The sequence below is a fragment of the Crassostrea angulata genome, chromosome 2 (genome assembly GCF_025612915.1).
Source record: "Crassostrea angulata isolate pt1a10 chromosome 2, ASM2561291v2, whole genome shotgun sequence".
In the NCBI taxonomy this organism is placed as follows: Eukaryota; Metazoa; Mollusca; class Bivalvia; order Ostreida; family Ostreidae; genus Magallana; species Magallana angulata.
The window spans coordinates 58450379-58470886 of record NC_069112.1 but is presented as its reverse complement, the minus strand read 5'-3'; the positions used below and the strand labels follow the sequence as shown (position 1 = coordinate 58470886).

General features: G+C 33.9%; 2 protein-coding genes across 2 annotated transcripts; both read left to right on the top strand.

Moving 5' to 3' along the window:
- The first annotated feature begins 4292 nt into the window (after positions 1–4292).
- Positions 4293–7234, top strand: LOC128173681 (E3 SUMO-protein ligase ZBED1-like). The gene is made up of 4 exons (XM_052839353.1): positions 4293–4644; positions 4838–5108; positions 5214–5479; positions 5584–7234. The coding sequence occupies exons 1-4, from the start codon at positions 4458–4460 to the stop codon at positions 6879–6881; spliced, it is 2022 nt and encodes a 673-aa protein (XP_052695313.1). The 5' UTR covers positions 4293–4457; the 3' UTR covers positions 6882–7234.
- A 5874-nt stretch (positions 7235–13108) lies between these two features.
- LOC128174571 (fucolectin-like) lies at positions 13109–14290 on the top strand. Its single transcript, XM_052840090.1, has 3 exons — positions 13109–13127; positions 13443–13733; positions 14076–14290. Exons 1-3 carry the CDS (start codon positions 13109–13111, stop codon positions 14288–14290), a joined length of 525 nt encoding a protein of 174 aa, XP_052696050.1.
- The last annotated feature ends 6218 nt before the right edge of the window (positions 14291–20508 follow it).

Below are 20508 nucleotides of genomic sequence, written 5' to 3'. Positions count from 1 at the left end.
AGTGTCTTGGGGCTCCTCTAAGTTGCATTCATCATGTTCAGTTAAACATATGTTGTGAAATACACAAGCTGCCAGAACACTGTTCACTAGAACTGTCATATCTGATACTTCAAATCTAAAGAGTCTTCTAAATCTACACTTTAGCAAACCAAATGCACGTTCGATAACTTCACGGCATTTGCTGTGAGTTTTGTTGAATAATTTTTGTTGACGGCTGAGATTTCCATGGTCTCTAAAGGGTGTAACTAGCCACCTTAAAAGAGGAAATGCTGAATCTCCCATGAGATAATAACCTTGTGGTATTTTTTCATTGCAATTTGAAAACAAATCAGAACTTCTTAATACAGTTGCATCATGTGTACTCCCAGGATTCCCTGTCCAGACATAGTTGAATGACAAATTAGAGTCACAGGAAGCAAGCAGAACAATCGAATAAAACCCTTTACGATTGAAATAAGCCTGATGGAAGTGTTTTGGAGCAGTGATATGAATATGGCTTCCATCAATGGCACCCAATACATTTTGGAACTGTGACCGTTCACTAAACATTCTTGCTGTGTCATCAATTGTAGCTGCATTGCTTGGCCATCTGATAATATCTGGCATTAATTTGACTAAAGCAGATCCTGTTCTTTTCATGGATTTGTGAAAAGTACTCTTTGACACATTAAATCGGTCTGACATGGACCTTATACTCTCAAGGTTACCTGCAATGATAAAATCATGTCTGCAATGCTAATATTGTTAGCATTTGATAACACCAGGCAAAAATTCATTGTTAAAAAATAAACAATTTTATTTATGTGACAAAATTTGTAAAGCAAAGGATAATTATTTAATGTTACAAACCTATGAACCATAGAAACATCAGAACATCTTTTTCAACATTTGGAATTGGTCCAGTGGTCTGATTATATTCAGGTAGTGGTTGTAAACGCAAGCATGTTGTCTGGTAGGTACTCCTTGACATTCGAAAATGACTTTTAAAGTCATCTAAAGTGTAATGTGGAACAGTAACCTCTACATAGTGTTGTACACGTGGAACATGTGAACGCTTTTTAAGCAAAAGAATATCAAAAGATGACAATTGATCATTCAAAGCTATCAAGCTAGTTTCATTTTGCCTTAATAGTGCAACAATAAGGCCTACTGTTGAGCTATTCATTATAGAAAATGGCGAAAACTAAATATTTGCCATTGGTAACCTTTTGTTAAATTTGTAATCATTATTAACCAATGGTACCAAAGGTCACTTTTGGTAACTGTTGGTAGCCATTGGCTTTTATTTTGCTATTAGTTTACCAATATGCTGTTCACAGTTTTGAAGTAACCAATGGCACCATTGGTTTACAATGTTACCAAAGACAGCCAATGGCAAAATCAATATTTGTACCATTGGAAGAATTGTGAACGCACCCATTTACAATAAAACAAAAAACTTCATGTGAAGATGATAAAACAAAATTCAAATGGTACAGTTTATCTACAGTGGTACAGTATACCCAGAATCCCCTTCTATGGAGTCGAGCATGCAAATTCCAGTGAAAATGACTAACGTAGTTGCTAGCGCTCAAGAGCGCTAGCAAGAAAAATTTTTTTTTTACCAACAATTTATAAAATAGAGATAATGACAAATAATGAAATAGATACAGAAATGCTAATTGTCATATTAGATTATATAAATTAACAAAAGTCCTAAAACACATTCCATTTTTACTTGATCAGTTCCATTTGATCAAATTCTTTGTCTTGTTGTTAATGACATAGAAAAAAGTTTAAAATTAGTATAAAATTGGTTGGGCTTAACAACTGGTTGGTAAAAATTAAGCAATGAATCAAGTTTAAAGTTTGCAAGTCTTCCCAAAACTGAATTTAAAAGTTTTTAACAACTGCTTGGTGAAAAAGATAGAAGTAAAGATTTCCTTCAATACTCCAAAACTTTCTTAATGATGAGTTGACATTTTTTATCGTCAATAATTAATTTTAAGTCCTTTATTGGGCACAAGAAGGGCAAAGCAAGAAACTGTTTTTCATTTTTGCCAAATGTTTGAATGTCTTTCTTATTCAACGTTATAGAATTTGCATTTATTTTCGTAATATTTAAGTTTTTCTCAATCTTTCCCAATGGCGTTTTGCAGTAAGTGAGTTTGTCCTCCTCTAACGCCCCAATGTACACTCTGTGGTTGGTGTATTCAACAACCGCAGCTGTGATGGCTTCCTGTTCTGGCGTGTAGGCGGTAACCTGTAAATTAGTAAAATACATATGTAAGTGCTATAACCGATTCATAAACTCTTAAATTTATTCAAAATAAAGAACGAGTGCGCTTATGGGCCCCGTAACAAGTGAACAAATTAGAGATTACAACTCTACTTCGAGGATGCTCACTGAATTCATTGTGTTTTCGAAAATTAGTGATATATACCATATATACTCAGTCTTAATTGAACACTTCACAAAGTCCAACACTAATAAGTAAAACATGTTATTGTACTAACTTCAAATCCTTGATCCGACCCTCCCATAAACAAATAGCCATCAATGCCATGTATATGATGTACACCTGAGGCTAGCTCAGATGAGCAAGAGTTCGAGAGCGCTCGCATATCTTTTCGATAGATTTAGTGTGCCTGCTTATCTGAACAAGGTACCTCTCTTATCTTTCCTCCAAAAATCATACACCCTCGTTCTCTTGTAGACTGGCCATATTCCAAATGAATGCCTATCTTGCTCTACTGACGATCTGTGTGTGACGCTGTCCAGTAAGAAAGTTCACTGTATTCGAGGTAGGCTGGCTAGTTTTATACCATTACATTATATTTATATCACAATTATATAGCTTTTTGATGGTATTCAATGTAAAATGAAGGGATATTTACCAATTTAGAATCATTTAAAACTAGCTAAGTAGGTATTGCAGGATGAAAAAGAACAAATGCCTTTAATTCACTCCTTATCACGCTAATCACCAATTTCTGAGGCAAATTCCTAGTCAGGATGAGTAAAATTTTCTACATAGTGGTTTTTCTGAGATTTTCAACATTTCCTATTTTGTCCATTTTCTCATGATTTTTCAGCTTTAAAGACCTCCTGTAGCTTATTCCCTGCAAAGAGTTGATCTTCTGTAACATGTGCATGTTGCACCATCACATGTCAGAAACTTACCGGTGTATAGTTTACTATGTCCACCTACTTTTCGTGTTATTTCATCTCCCGTCTTTAACTTGCAATTTTACTGTGTAGCCATTTAAAGCTGACATGAATTCATCAAAGCATTTGGTCGCCATATTAGTTTCGATCGAGGCATTCGCGTTGCACGGACTTCTAAATGCATGAACTACACATTGTAGTAAAATGTAGTAAAATGTTTATTCTTTAAAAGGATGTCCAAGGTATCTGTATTATTTTGCACAGACAGTGTTTTTACAAGTCTTTTTGTCCAAGGTGACGTGTTCGGGTGTATGAAATTCCTGAATGTAGCGATGAGCAGAACAATAGAAATCGACAACTAATATGGCGGATATAAAAGGGAAATAATGCGTATTTATGAATTCATGTCAGCTTTAACCTCTTAACATTAGGGGCCTACATATTGCATATCAATTTAAACAAGAATCATTTATTTATTACATGTATTAGAAATAATTTCATTAATTTTTGCAACACTTATAAGCCTTCCAGAACAGCAACTCTCAATTTTACAAAAATATTGACCGGGTACTTTTTCTGAAACTGACCTTTGCCTTCTTTTAACTTACACTGAAAAGACATTTTGTCTTAGAATTAAAATACTTTTGCAATTTTGAGAAAATGCATGCCACATATTGCAAATTCCATTGAGGTTTATGAAAAATATGGTCATCAAAGTGAACCCATCATTTTCACTTAACTCTGTTTGACACAGATTGAAAGGTTTTCCTTCAGTTAAACATATTTACTAAATATTTTAGCGGTCAATCGTTGATTAATAAGAAACCTTATTCGATACTACATGCATCTACATAACTCAGTATATTTCCTGTAAGATACGAAGTGATGCATTAATAATACAATAATCCATCATGGTAACAAAAATCAAAGAAATTTCAAGTTATTTTCTTTCTGCTTTATACAGTCTTTAGGCAATTTTCACAGGTTCATAATTTGAAAATGAAGATACAGCACATTTACAGTGTGTCCCTTATTATAATAATAAAACATAATTTTATCAAATCCAATTCCCTTTGAACAAGATTATCTATGGTGTTTTTGTTTACATTAGTGATTCAGCGATAGTCGCCGACGATCGAAAAATCGTCGTTAGACTACTGCCGATGCCGACAATCGATAGCTGAAAGCTAAAATCGATAGTCGGTGAATGGTTGACAAAAAATTTAACTCGCACTAAACTAATCCGTTTTGAGCCGGTTTTAAACGGTTTTTTTATTTCCGAAAAGAACGATAACTCTTAATAGTAAAAATGGCTGAACGCGTTGAGGAAGGCACAGTGACAGAATCTCAGATTTACCCGTATCCCGGGGCAACCCGCTCGGTTGTATGGAAGTATTTTGGCTTTAGGAAGAAAAAGGAAGGCCCGCCAAGTAAACAAAATTTGGATATGGCTGTCGTCATTTGCAAACTCTGCAAAAAATCGTATGCCAATAAAGGTAAACAGAAAAATGACAGTTTCGCGCCACGAATCGCACGTGGGCATTTTATACATATTTTGTTGTTTTGCGCGGTCAGTGAAGCTTTGCAGTTCTATCTTTAAATTAAGACCCCTGTTTAGCAGCTTTTACGACAATTAAAAAAAATACCAATAAGACGATTATTTATAATATGATGTCTACCTTTGCACAGGAAATACGACCAACCTTCAGTTTCATCTTGACAAGCACCATGGTCACGAATTAAATTCAGCAGACAAAAATAAAAGTCAAACAGCTGAGAAAAAATTAATTCAGCCCCAGATTACTGGAGTTCAGAGTGCTATCCCTAAAATTGGTTTAAATGCTGATAGAAAAAAGAAGTTGGACGATTTGACACTGAAACTGATGATAGGAAAAGTGCTTCCTATAAGCACAGTTTACAATACGCATTTCATCACATTGGCAAAAGAATTGGACCCCAGGTAAAGTATTATTTTTCATTTCATAATAAATGATAAAACAGTAAAATTATGGAATGTTGTTGCTGTTTTAAAAGGAGAAATAAACTATTGTCAATTTTCTTCTAGATATACACCCCCAACTAAACATGGAATTTTAAAGTTAATGAATGAAAAGAAAATCAAAATGGCAGAAAAAGTTGCTAGGGATCTTCCACCAAAAAGTGGATCTATTGCAATAACGCACGATGGCTGGAGTAGTTGTGCAACAGAAAGTTATAGCACAGTGACTGCACATTTCATTACAAGTGCCTGGGAGCTGCGATCAGTTGTCCTGCATACACATCAAGTTCAGGGATCCCATACCAGTGAAAAGATTGCGGATGGACTTAAAGGTATTTTTTTAAATCTTAAAATGTTAATTGTTTAAGATTAAAAAATGTGGGGAGGGAAAATGATTTTAGATTTAACGCATGATTAAAATTTCTTTCTTTTTCAGAAACCGTTTCAACATGGAACCTACCAGACCCAACATGTGTCACAGATAATGCAGCGAATGAAAAAAAAGCTGTCGAAATTCTTGGATGGGAACGCTCAGGCTGTTATGGACATCGCATTAATTTGATTGTAAAGCATGCCCTTGAAGTTCCTGAAGTACACAAAATATTATCTAAATGTAGAAAATTAGTTGGACATTTTCACAAATCAACTAGTTTGAATGATTGTTTGATTGAGAAACAGGCAAGCGTTTTTTCAGACAATGAGAAACTGATTGGGCACAAACTGATTGTTGACTGTCCCACTCGGTGGAACAGTTCTTTGGACATGTTGAAGCGTGTATTAGAACAAACCCCTGCCATCATGGCTGTAGCTAATGATAAAAAGATTAACAAAAACATGTTAGACAATGTAAAAGCTTGTTGTTTGAGTTTTGAAGAATTGACAGTAGTTGAAGATTTAGTTCAGATACTTGAACCATTTCAAAAAGCCACATGCATTTTATGTGCTGAACTTAACCCAACAATGTGCAAGGTTCTAGTGACCTTTGAGAAAATCAAGAAAATTCTTGATAATCCAAATTTTAGTAGTGTTATTCAGAAGGTTGTTTCTAAAATGAAGGTGGAGATATGTAAAAGAATAACGGATGAGGAAATCCCACTTATGGCTGCCATGCTCAGTCCTGATACTAAGCACCTCAGTTTTTTGTCAGAGGCAGAAAGAATTTCTGCACATCAACTTCTTCTTCAAAAAGCTTTGGCTGTTTCAAATGTAAATCTTAATATCAAAAAAGAAAATATAGAAACAGTTGCAGATGGCCATAGTGGGACTTCATCTGATGTTCTTCCCAAGCTTCCTAGTTTGGATAGTGAATGTGTAGTTCAGCAAGGTAATGTTGCCTGTGCAGATGATGAAATGTTAGATGATGGGGTGTCTTCAGCTAAAAAAATGAAATGTTCAGACTTGGAAGATTGGTTCGATGATGTTTTTATTGTTCATGAAGATAGAGTTTCATTGTCAGTGGCTGTGGAGAAAGAGGTTACTTCATTTTTGGGAAGTACTAAATGTGTTGAAGATCGAGACACCACATTATTACAGTGGTGGCAGAAAAATGAATTTATTTTTCCTAGATTAGCTACTCTTGCAAGAAAATACTTGGCTATTCCTGCCTCCTCTGTGCCCAGTGAAAGGGTATTTAGCCTGTGTGGAAATCTAATTACAAAAAAGAGGTCTAGAATGAGACCATCACAAGTGAACACAATAGTGTTTTTAAAAATGAACATGGATTTATACTGGTGATTGGTGAAAAAGGGAAAACTGAAAAGTGGTGTTAAATATCTGGTACATGTTCTGTATATTTTATTCAATACATATTTGATAAATAATTGAACATAATGTTCATAACTTACTAGTTACTACATGTACTGAATAGTAATAACACTGTTATGTAACAGTTATGGTGTAAAAGCTGAATGTCTATATTAAATTACATACTTGTATTGACTAATTGTGTTATTTATCTAGAAAAAAAATCTATCAAGCTGAAGGATAACTTCTTTGTTTTTGAATTGATATAAATGATAATAGAAGTTTAAAACACAAGTACATTTGTGGCAAGAATTTATTAAAGTTTATTTTGCAAATGCCTATGTTAGTTTTATTAGCTTGAATATAATAAGTACATGCGATAACTAAATTCAGGAACATGAACATCTCCGATTAATTTCGATTATGAATCGAAATGGTGTTTCCGATTCAATTCGATAATCGATAGTATTTTCTGTCCGATTCTGAAACACTAGTTTACATACAAATCCACACCACGTGCTATCGATAATGATCGACCTAACCAGCTGCATATTTATGTTTTCTTATTGAAATAAAATCACTACATACACAGGGCGAAAAACAATCTTTAAGCAAGTCCTTAAAGGTGGCTTAAAGGATTTACAATCTTTAAGCCACCTTTAAGCTGAGCTTATATGCCCTTAATGTCCAAACTTCTTTAAGTCACCGTTAAGCCATCTTTAAGCCACCTTTAAGCATCGTTAAGTGGCATTTACGCTCCCTTTAAGTTGTCTTTAAACCCTCTTAAGTTCCCTTTAAGTCAAGTTTGATCAAGCTGAACAATTAAATGCAAAAGCTCTTTTATAGGGATGGGAGGGGGTGATCTGAGTGATAATATAATTTCCATGGAAGAGGGGGAGGAGGGGGGGTCGTGTTCCAGGCGGTTTTAATTGTCGCTCCATTAAACACAGATCGCTATCATCAACACCGCTCTGATGGACACAGATTGCCGTTATAAAATTATTCATCTTTTTTTGTTGTTTCAAAATTATTGTAGGGGTGAGCACAGTCTCTGTATCTTAATCTGTGCATGAAACTAAATAAAGTATGTTTGTTTCCTATTATAAATTAATTGGTGAACTCTCTCTCTCTCTCTCTCTCTCTCTCTCTCTCTCTCTCTCTCTCTCTCTCTCTCTCTTAGTTCATCCGGTTATTAAACAAAATGAAAATAATGAATCCAAAATGCTTGATTTGATTTAATAATCGGTTTACGGCTTGTATTTTTTTAAAATTTTAATTATTTCTAGGTCTAATTCTAGATCTGCTAGGTACATGTTAAAGATGAAAAGACTCTCAACTGCCTTTGTTATACCGGGCATGATATTACTGCTTTGTTGTCCCCCGCCGCTACGCGGAGCGGGGACATAGAAATGCCGGGCGTCCAAGTGTCCGTCCGTCACACTTTTTTGTAAGCGCTCTTATGCCTACAAATTTTTCATTAAATTTATACCAAATGTTTACACCACTATTACCTTGGTCAAGTTTGAAAATCAGCATTGGTCGATACTTTTTGTTGGAGTTCTGGGACTTTGACCACAATAATGACTGTTTTATCCAAAAATTGACCTTGTAAGCGCTCTCATGCCTACAAATTTTGACGGATTTTTATTAAATTTATACCAAATGTTTATACCACTAATACTTCGGTCAAGTTCCTAAATCAGCCTTGGTCGATAGACTCGATACTAGTATACTGCTTGACCAGCAGGGTATAATTTGGTATAAATTTAATTAAAATCCGTCAAAATTTGTAGGCATGAGAGCGCTTACAAAAAAGTGTGACGGACGGACGCACGGACCCACAGACACACGGACCCATGGACCAACGGACCCACGGACGGACGGACGCCCGGCATTTCTATGTCCCCGCACCGCGTTGCGGCGGAGGACAAAAATAGAATAAAATCCTTCAGAAGCGCGAAAAAAAATTGAAACGACTCAGAAATGGTTAATTTTAAAATTATACCTCAAAAGAAATGTGGAAATGTTTCGGTAAACAACGGGAAAAATACATACAAATATTAAAACTCACACGTGGTCGACCAGGACTTATAAGACAAGAAAATCAGACTTCAAATTAAAACTTTGAAGTATGGAGATTGAAATTTAAATGTTGCACTCATGTAAGCATTTAAGCCTTTAATAAAGGTGATGGTTTTTTTTTTTTAAATACGACTAATTACGATGTATACAAGGTTTTTAGAAGTGCCGACTGGGCGAGTCATCGCGTGATCAAAAGAACGGTGTAATGACTAAAAACGGGATAAGAAAACCTCACAGTAATAGTTTTTTTTCAAACCCTAGCACATAAATCATCTTTAATAATAGTGAAACCATGGAAAAAACATTAATATATTCACTTTATTGACTTCTTCATCCGAAACAGAATTGACCAACTTTCACAGGATGAATGACCATCTTTAATTCCTCCTTAAAGATAGCTTAAAGGTGTTTAAAGGTAGCTTAAAGACGATCTTTAAGCCACCTTTAAGTTACCTTTAAGCTATAAGTACTGCTTAAAGGTGGCTTAAAGAAAGCGTAAAGATGGCTTAAAGGCAGCTTAAAGACTATCTTTAAGCCACCTTTAAGCCACCTTCAAGGACAACTTATAGGTCCTTAATGTCCAAACTTCTTTAAGCCACCTTTAAGCCACCTTTAAGCCACCTTTAAGCCATTAAAAAAAATTTAATTCAATATTGTGCTTAATTTCCAACAAAATGTATTAACTTTATGAAAGAAAAGGTATTAAAACGGTTTTTGTTCTAGAAAGAAAAATGAAAAAAAAAAACCACAAAAAAAACCCGGCCACGGCGAGAATTGAACCCGGGACCCTTAGTTTACTAGCATCTCCACACATCCTCTGCGCCACGGTAACTTACATATAAATAAGCGTTTTTATATCCTATATATCAGTGGATATTGAATCACTGTATTGAATGTGTTTACTTTAACCATTCAGTTTGTAACAATCAATTATATCTAATTTATAAATTACATGCATGCATGTATTTAGAATGAAATACGGAACTTGGTCTTCAGTGAACAAAAATATATTATACCTAAATGGAAACCGTTAGGTTCACTATAGTAGGCTTTCTTAGTTAATAAATTTAAACCGAGTAGATATACGTTCATCTAATTCATAACTATAAAAATGTAAGAAAGAAAATGAAATCATTTCTTTTATTAAATGCATTGATACTATTAGGGTATTTGTTCAATTTCCCGCAATTTCCCGGTTTTCATGATCGCGGCGCCGTTCCAATATGTTTAAATATTTACATGTAATTGTATGTACATGTACATGATTTTTAAACTATCAATTCTATAACAAACAAAATTACCAATTACCGGTGACGTATTTACTGCATGTGACAATTGCAAATGACTTGTACATACAATTGAATGATGTGCCAGGCCGGGTATATTTGACATATTTACCCTTATACATATATTTAAATAATCAACCCCTATTTATGACCACCGGTACATTAATTAATTAGCCTCAAGATTTTACTCTTACATACATGTATCGTTAATTTGTAGACGTAACATCTTTGAAACCCAGAGCTAGGAAATAATACTTTGAAAATGAATTACAAATGTAAATTAACTTTTATTCACTAGACTTATCGTATACTCGTACATACTAAGATTCAACGCCTTTAGAAACCCTGACGTGCACCTGGGCACACGACACACCTGTTGTGTATATCTTGTATATTCTGTGTTAGTTCCAGGGGTTTTCTTAAGTTGGAAAAACAATAGACTTTAATTAGATATACACAAACATGCACCTGGGCACACGACACAACTGCTGTGTATATCTTGTATATTCTGTGTTAGTTCCAGGGGTTTTCTTAAGTTGGACAAACAATAGACTCTAATTAGATATACACAAACGAACAAAACTTTGTCTAGACAAACAAAGCAGTAATATCCTGCCCGATATAACAAAGGCAGTTGAGAGTCTTTTCATCTTTAACATGTATCTAGCAGATCAAGAGTTAGAAATAATGAAAATTGAAAAAAAAATACAAACCTTAAACCGATTAACAAATTAAATCATGCATTTTTGGTTCATTATCTTTATTTTGTTTAATAACCGGATGAACTGAGAGAGAGAGAGAGAGAGAGAGAGAGAGAGAGATTTTTTTCACCGATTAATTTATAATAGGAAACAAACATACTTTAATTAGTTTTATGCACATATTAAGATACAGAGACTGCGCTCATACCTACAATAATTTTGAAACCCCCAAAAATTATAAAGAATTTTATAACGGCAATCTGTGTCCATCAGAGCGGTGCTGATGATAGCGATCTGTGTTTAATGGAGCGACGCGATTAAAACCGCCTGGAACACCCCCCCCCCCCCTTCCTTGGAAATTATATTATCACTCGGATGACCCCCTTCCATCTCTATAAAAGAGCTTTTGCATTTAATATATGTTTTTATTGTGCAGCTTGATCAATATTGACTTAAAGGCCACTTAAAGACAGCGTAAAGGCAGTGTAAAGAGAGCGTAAATGCCACTTAAAGATGCTTAAAGGTGGCTTAAAGGTGGCTTAAAGGTAGCTTAAAGAAGTTTGGACATTAAGGACCTATAAGCACTTGCTTAAAGGTGACTTAAAGGCGGCTTAAAGGTTGTATAGCCTTTAAGCTCCTTTAAGTCACCTTTAAGCCACCTTTAAGGACTTGCTTAAAGATGGTTTTTCGCCCTGTGTTTGACAGCAAATACAATTTGATTTGCCCAACGAACGTATATTTTTGCTAGATACATTCTGTTGAAACATGTCTTATAAAGCATTTAAACGTATTTTCAGACCTGCATATGAATAATCCGCTTTGCACGATCAATTTTCCAGAGTGCCCTGTTTCACGTAAAAATGTGATATTTTGATTAACTGCGCATGCGTTAAACTCCTTTTTCGGAGTATTTTTACTTTTGAGAAATCACTTCCGTTTACTCCGTTTTCGGAGTCCGCCCAGACTGGAAACGGTGCCGTGATCATGAAAACCGGGAAATTGCTTAGAACTAATACCCTAATAGTTGCATTTAATAAAAGAAATGATTTCATTTTCTCTCTTGCATTTTTATAGCTATGATTTAGATGGCCGTCTATCTACTCGGTTTAAATTCATTAAGAAGGCCTGCTAGTGAGCCTAACGGTTTCCTTTGAGATATAAATATATTGTTTTCACTGAAAACCAAGTTCCGTATTTCAATCTAAATACATGCAATTTACAATGTAATTTATAAATTAGATATAATTGATTGTTACAAACTGAATGGTTTGTCAAAATGTTTTCAAGTTAAAAATACACATTCAATACATATATTCAATATCGACTAATATATACACACTAAACACACTGATTCATTAGCCACTGATATATAGGATATAAAACCACCTATGATATGTAAGTTACCGTCGCACAGAGGATGTGAGGAGATGCTAGTGAACAAAGGGTCCCGGGTTTGATTCTCGCCTTAGGCGTTTTTTATTTATTTTTTTTTCATTTTATTTTCAAAAATAAAAACCATAATACCTTTAGCCCATATAGTTAATACATTTTGTTGGTATATTAAGGATAAAATTGAATTAATTTTTTTTTAATGGCTTAAAGGTGGCTTAAAGGTAGCTAAAAGGTGTCTTAAAGAAGTTTGGACATTAAGGATTTATAAGTTAAAGGTGGCTTAAAGATAGCCTTTAAGCTACCTTTAAGCCATCTTTACGCTTTCTTAAAGCCACCTTAGCACATATAGCTTAAAGGTGGCTTAAAGATCGTCTTTAAGCTATCTTTAAGGAGGACTTAAAGATGGTCATTCATCCTTAGATATCTTTATCGCTTACATTTTTTGGAGATCGTGCCCGATAACAAATACATTTACATATTAAATTTCCTTTCGATCGGGCACGGTCTCCAATTAAAATTTAAGCGATACATTAAAATAATATTTAGCGAATTGTTATACCTTATTGTATTCAACCACCATTTCTTGATTAAGCAAATTGATACTTATACAATAAGTTGTCTATAACCAGGAAGGCAAAGTTCGATTTGTGTACACAATTCAGCTGAATAAATGGAACAAACATGTAATACTTTTAACACTTAAAAGAACTCATTTCTTATGCGCATTAAGAAGGCGGTAAAGAAGAAAAATCTGACGATGGCCAATCCAGATGATTGCGAGTAGACTGCCGAGTATTATCTCCACGCCTTAAAAACTGAATTCATAAATATGTTGACCAGAAAGAGCTCTATAAAGTTAAATATTTCATGTTCCTCCGGATATGGGTGTTGACTGTAATGTTGGGTCAAAATGGTCACCTATGTGAATGCAAATAATTGATAATAAACGTCTTCTTTACTTCCAAGAATTCATAATTACTTAAATCATAATTATGTAGACCAGGAAGCTTACTACCAAAATTGTATATTTCATGTACAAAGGGGTTTGTGTTTTGAATGTGTTTTTTTGAGGGGTGGGGTTGAATGTATAGTGTTGATTCATATAACGTTTAAAAATCATCCGCTCTACGCCCACTCATCTGTAATATCGTTGAAAGCTCTGCTAGGTCTTGCATTGGGCAAACATACGAAACAGTCGTCAACAATGTCGCCCTTTGGGGCTGAATATGCAGTGGACGGCAACAGAGGTACAGACATTTACCAAGACAAGTGTACACACACATGGGAGGGCGACACCAATCCTTGGTGGAGGGTGGATCTACTGACTGTTTATTCCATCAAATCTGTCAGAATACTCAACAGAGGAATAGACCATAATGGAGGTAAGCGTACAAAGTATCAGCACAGCAAAATAGAAATATAATGTATGGATACAATGTGGATTTTCTAGTTTTGCAGTAATGGTCTATCATTTTGACAAAATCATTGAATCTATAGCGTACATATGTAAAGGTTGTCATTTAGTTTCTTGTTTTCTTTGCAGGAATTTTATTACTTATCAAGTTTAATGTGTTTCAAACGTGTTCGTTGTAAAGTCATTTATATTCTAATATAACATGCATAAGAGTAATATAATGAGAAAATAAATTATTAAAATTTGAAAAATGCATTTCTTGAAATGTTTTTCTGTTATTTATTTTTATAATGTTTTTTCACTATTCTAGATTTGTCAAACCGGCTAAGAGGTGTCACCGTCACTGTAGGGCTGACTGAATCAGACGTCAACACTCCCTGTGGTTTCTTTCCTGGCCCCGGTACTGCGTCACAGCTGGTCGTCATCGACTGTCCGACGTCACCACAGGGGAGATTCGTAAAGATCTCCAAGATAACTGAGTATCTCACTCTTTGTGAAGTTGACGTGTTCGGCGTATCCGTATAACTATCATAATTATGTTTCAAGGTACACATCTGTAATTGTTTTCACTATATACATGTAACACTATAGAGGCACTTTCTCAAAATATCTGACTAAAAACCTCAAAACGAAGTCTTTTTCGTGTGTGTGTGTGTGTGTGTGTGTGTGTAAACAGACGTCACACTCCCAATAAAGCTGTTTTCCTGCGTTAAAAGAAGCATTCCCTATGGAAATGATAATTTAACAAAATACAAAAACATCCTTTTCAGAGGTACGACAAGGTTACTGGGTTGATCAATGTCATAGATGGCGAGGCAAAGCCGAGCCGTCTATGAGATTTATCAACCCAATATATTTCCGAAGTGAGTCAGTAACTGCAGTGCTGCTATCCTGAAAGTTGACAAGGATAGGATAGGATAGGATGCAGGATGCACGATACATGATAGAAATATCAAAGTTAAGTTCTATCCTATCCTATCCTGCATCCTGTAGCCAATCAGATTCGAGTATAAATTTCAGAGTTATTTTGCGAAACGAAAATTGGCTTAACAATGTATTTTCAATGTCAATTTAATACATTTTACAAGTTAAACCATTTAAGAATGATTATTATATCAAGAACGCGGTGCATAATATTGATGTGCGCTAAAATGTCAGCGCTACATCTTTGTCAATTCGTACGCAAGTACGGAGCTACTGCGAAAATTCGATGCAACATTTGACAACGTCAGAAATAGATTTCTGTATTTACTTCATTTAAAGTCTGCAAAGTAATAAAAGCTTGAATTTATAAACGATCAACTCTGCATTTTAAAAGATAAACATGTATACAAGAAACAGACATTGCTTCCCGTTCCATATCATTTCTTCGATGCCCAATAACAGGGACGCATATTTCTGTCCGATATTAACCTGAACCAATTTATAAATGGTAGCTAGCTATAAATGTTTAAGAATTTATACTTTAAAAATAACTCCGAGTTGTTTAACTATAAACGATATAAACTTACTAATGGAATTATTTATTTCCAGATCGTGTTTACATTTATTGCCGAACGAATCGCTCGAATAATGAAAATTACGCTCGGTGATATGTGATAAGAAATTAATTTGATAAAAATATGTGATTTAACAGTTCCTCAATAAGTGCATCGAAGTTATTTATCTGTTTTTATGCGTAAATATAACAAAATCAAAAATCGAATCGCTTACCTGTTTGTTTACGTTATTGTGTCCATCCCAAGTACGATTTGATTCTACCGTAGCACAGGTAAGTAAATCATCCCGCTCGAAGAGAATTCGGTTTTTAAGATTTAATTATTCATTTTGAGTTCTACATTAATTGATAAAATCATTTTATTCTTAAATTTCGTTTCATTTAACTTGCATTCCTATATTTTGAAGGTATGGGATAGGATAGGATAGAGCTTATTTGAAGGATAGGATGCAGGATATAGGATAGGATAGGATAGTTTTGTCAACTTTCACTATAGCAGCACTGTAACCTAATAAGTGTTTTGTTTTCCCGAGGACTATCAAGCGACATATTTATTCACAAATAGCGATGATCTACGCAACGCCATGTACAAGATGCCCAACATCTCGTCCACTTTAACACATTTAAACTTTTCAAAATTTTCAATCTTACCTTTCAAATATTCTTTGCAAATCTTTGCTTCACCCATGTTTACCTACAATGTTTTGTTGCTATTCAATTTTAAATGTTTTCTCCCTTTCCTCTGCAGAGATTTGAGCAAATTTCGACGCTGCCATTTTGTTCTGCTCCAGACAAAACAATGTAACCTCAATATTCTAAGGGCAACTACTCTAGTTTTAAAGAATTCCAAAGGGCAACTACTCCAAATACTTTAAGAACGTACGGCATGCGGTTTATGTATTAAATACTATGAAATGTCGAAATGAGTAAGTGAAGCATCGGCCAATGACGGCCATACTGCCTAATATTATTTCTCACAGAAAAAATATAGAGATATATGAGGCAATCACGTGCAATGTTAAAACCAATGAAAGTGTGACATTTCAGTCCAAGGGAAAACATTTTTTTTTAAATCGGGTAAAGTAAGATCTAAAAATTCAGTCAAGTAAGAAAGTAATTCTGAAGTATATATGACTTTACTATTGTCTAAGTTCATTTTGATAGGTCGACTATCAGTGTGAAACCGTATACTTATGTTACCGTATATCTCTATATTTGCACCATTAAATGCGGCTGTTCTCATCGCGTCAGATTAATTTGTTCTAATTGTGCCGAGTCTTACTCATATTGACAATTTTTTTAAAGTTGCTCATTGAACTTCTTTTCCTTTGTTTTTTTTTTTTTCATTTCTAATAGTTCATGCAGTATATATTTTAACTGTGTACCTTTATATTTTATACAGCGTTTGAGAAAAAAAAAACCCCATTCTAATTGGCATGTAGCATATCTGCAATAACATTTTGTTTTATAACTATGCAGTCATTAAGGTGGTATCGGACATCTGTTGATATTATTGTAGATTAAAGTATATTATAATTAAAAAACTTTTACCGGTTTAGAATTTTCAAATTTTACAATATTTAATCAATAAATAGCCTTTAAAAATATTAGAGGTAAATAACAGAGGTAAAATATCTAAAACCCACAGCGGGATTCGAACTCATGATTTACAGATTCGTATTTAACCATCTTATCAACTACACTACGCTGTTAGGTGACAATATTACGAAAGACACTACTTATATAATTACACTTCATTTCATTATTAATTTCAATAAACACGACATTGAGGTGTCCCATACCACCTTAATTTAAAAAAAATAAGCTGTTTTTGTGTATCTTTTAAACAGAACAGTAGAGAGAAATTTCTATATAATTCTTTTTTTTTTTGATTGTGTCGTTTAGATTGCAAAATAAAGACATTTTGAAGCTTAAAGTCTTTGTGTGTGTGTGCTGATGAGGTTACATAAAATAGTAATGTACATACACCTGTATTGATAACATTGTAGTGTTAATCCAATATAAACGCATTACAAATTCCTTTACCTGGTCACCACAAATATTAATGGCAACAACATTAAAGTGCTTGTTATTTATTTCTATACTACTGAAAATCAAATGTACTCGTACTTCGATCAGCGGTCAACCATTTTGTAATGATGTGTTATTCCACCTTAACTACCGGTATGTTTCTAGCTCTTAACAGAATTATAAATAAAATCCTTGTCCGAAGCATAGTTTCTCTTACCTTAGTCCAATCTACCTCATATTTCACTCACAAAGTGTCTACGGTCAAAGGGTGCGCAGAGACCTTGAATGAAGATTTTTATAGGTCATGGTCATATCGGACCATGCAATAATACTTTTTTCAGAGCATGTATACTTTCCACTTAGCCTTTTTGTTGATACTTCACATACACAGAGCTTATGAATAACGCGTGTGTAGTGCCCTTGAACCAATTTTCAAGGTCAAATGTGAAGGTCGCAGCAGAATTATATGAGAAATCTTTGTCTTGAGTAGATCTTCATTCCCTTTGCTCCAAACAGGCTCAAGCTTCATCCACATGGTGCTTTAGGTCAAAGGGTATGCAGTGACTTTAAATGATGTCTGTAGATCATACGTCAAGGTCAAATTAGATCAAACAAAAATCCTTTCTTAAAGGAGCATGGTCACGATTTTCATCAAATTCTATTTTTCTGTTTTTATTATTTACAATGCTTTAGATATGCATTTTTAATCCTTTAGATATGCATTTTTATTGATCAAGTGAAATTTGATAGTCAGTCATTAGTTTATAAGCAAGATACAGAGCTCACAATTCTTTGTTATATAAACAAGGCTCGTGTCCTGTTTTTGTTTACATAGGTTCAATATACCAGTAAAAAATCTTTTTCAAACTAATTTTTCTATCTTCTTTATTTATTTTAAGCATAAATAAACAATACATAACGTTCACACTTTTATTTAAGATCTAAAATAGGACTTTTCATTTCAACATTCAAAATGTAAAAAAAAGGCACTGTTTACATAGTAAGGAACTGTGAGCTCTGTAACTCGCTTATAACTCAACGAATGACACTCAGATTTTGGTTGCATATTAAAAATGCCTTACTTACGCATTGTAAACATTAAAATCAGAAAAATAATTTTTGACCAAAATCGTGACCATGTCCCTTTAAGAGCATATATATATATATATTCTCCAGTTAGCCCATTTAGGCTGATACTTTTCTTAAACAGGGCTTTTTGGTAAATGGCGTGCAGTGACCTTAAGACAATTAAAGGTTAAAGCAGATCTCTTCATAATCAGTTTTAGACCATAGATTATTTCCCATTTGATTAATTTGCTCAGTTTGAATAAAAATGACATTAAATGAGATTGAATTTGAAGTTCTATGCCAGCTGGAAAATGTCAAAGTCATAGGTCAAGGTCAAACCGAAATTCTCTGAAATTATTTTCATGTTCGGGGCATTCTACACACAAATGCCCCAAAAGTGCTCAGCATGTGTATCAAGATTTCGCAAGAAATTGAAATAATTTAAACAATCGCTTTTTTTCATCAAACAAAGATTGAAATGTTTTTATAAATATCACGTGGCTGATTATAACCGGGAAAATTGTTGTAGATGATGCAGGGTGGAAGTTTGGAAAAAGAAGGAAATAGCTAAAACTCGGTTTTAACATTAAACAACCTAAAATAATGTTTATTGTGTGTCATTACCGTATGCAAAAAAAAAAAAAACAAACAAAAACTAAAAACACCTCAGCCTAAACGAAAACATGAAAGGTCGTCGATAAACTTGATTAATTTTATTACCAATTCAGACGCTATCAGCAGCCATGATGACACGATTTGGCCCTGTAGGTCATTAACATAATAGTTGTCTTTACCGTGCCCATTTTTCGAAACGTTCTCGTCATGGTAATGACAATGTGTGACGGTTGTGACAATTAAATGATTTTCAGTTCATTTATATAAATATATTTTATCATTTTAGAAAGTAATTCACAAATTTTCTGAATATTAAAGTAATTTAAATTAAAAAAAATATATAATATCTATTTGAATTATATAACATTTTATGTGTATTTTCATGTTCTTTCAGATTAAACTTGAAGAAACTATAATTCATAATGATTTGATCAGAACTTTAAAATTAACAGTATTATCAGAGAAAACACTAGTTGACCTTTTACGCAATCGCCCAAGCGATCAACATCGCCATATTTTGGGAAGTCTTGTGGCAGATGCGTTTGATAAGCGGGTAGATGCAAAGAAGTTGCTAATTTTACAAAAAAACTTTAGATGGCATGTGATCCTCAGTTTAAAGTGTTGGATGTCATTGCAAAGTGGGATTCTGAAAAAGAGGTCCTATACCTTCAACTTTGACTTTCGAATTATGCCATACAGAGCGTGCTTGATAGTAACCGCCTGTGCGAATCTTCACAATATAGAAATAACACAGATGGACAATCTGAGAGAAAAATAAACATGATGAATACAAATGATTTGGCAGTTGACGTCCAGGTTAAGGTCCAAGATGATGAGAACTCATCATAAGAGAGACATACTTCTTTTGAGTACGTTTCCCTGAAAAGGCAACATCTGCAATTTTCAACTATAAAATGACGCCTTTCAATTTACTATATTACGTAATGTATACATACTAGAATTGTGAGTTGATTACTTACTTGGGTACTGAGTATTTAACTGACCGAAAATAACATCAATCGAGCGAAAATAATCATAAAAATAACATTTACAAAGTTGCAATCAGATTACACAAATTATGTATATATACAGTCATATAGATTTGCCATTTAATAATCATTTAAATGTTATCAAGTAAAAAAGTTTCTTGCAACAATTCAAATAGTTGATTTCATTAAACAACCATTAGTGTGTATCATTTCAATTTCTTTAAATAATATCACTTTGCACACGTTTAAAAAAGGAACACAAATTCTACATGTATACCTCTGAGTACAACTTACATATAATTCTTGCTTTTATTAAAAATTACAATTAATAAAAACATACTTAATGAACTTGAATAATACTTGAGTAATGTTTTAAGTACAATGTGTCACGATCATGCCATTCATATACGTAAATGAACATTTTAATTAATCATTGATTGAAAATTCACTCATCAAATAAGAACAAAAAAGACTCGACGAGGCTCACCTCGTCTCCGAGACACAAGAGATAAACCAGGAAAAAATTGAGAAGAGTCTAGGAC

Coding starts and splice junctions, on each gene's coding strand:
- LOC128173681 (XM_052839353.1), top strand. CDS start 4,458: ATGGCTGAACGCGTTGAGGAAGGCACAGTGACAGAATCTCAGATTTAC. Junction 4,645..4,837: donor AAAATCGTATGCCAATAAAG/GTAAACAGAAAA, acceptor ACCTTTGCACAG/GAAATACGACCAACCTTCAG. Junction 5,480..5,583: donor GATTGCGGATGGACTTAAAG/GTATTTTTTTAA, acceptor TTTCTTTTTCAG/AAACCGTTTCAACATGGAAC.
- LOC128174571 (XM_052840090.1), top strand. Junction 13,734..14,075: donor AGGAATAGACCATAATGGAG/GTAAGCGTACAA, acceptor TCACTATTCTAG/ATTTGTCAAACCGGCTAAGA.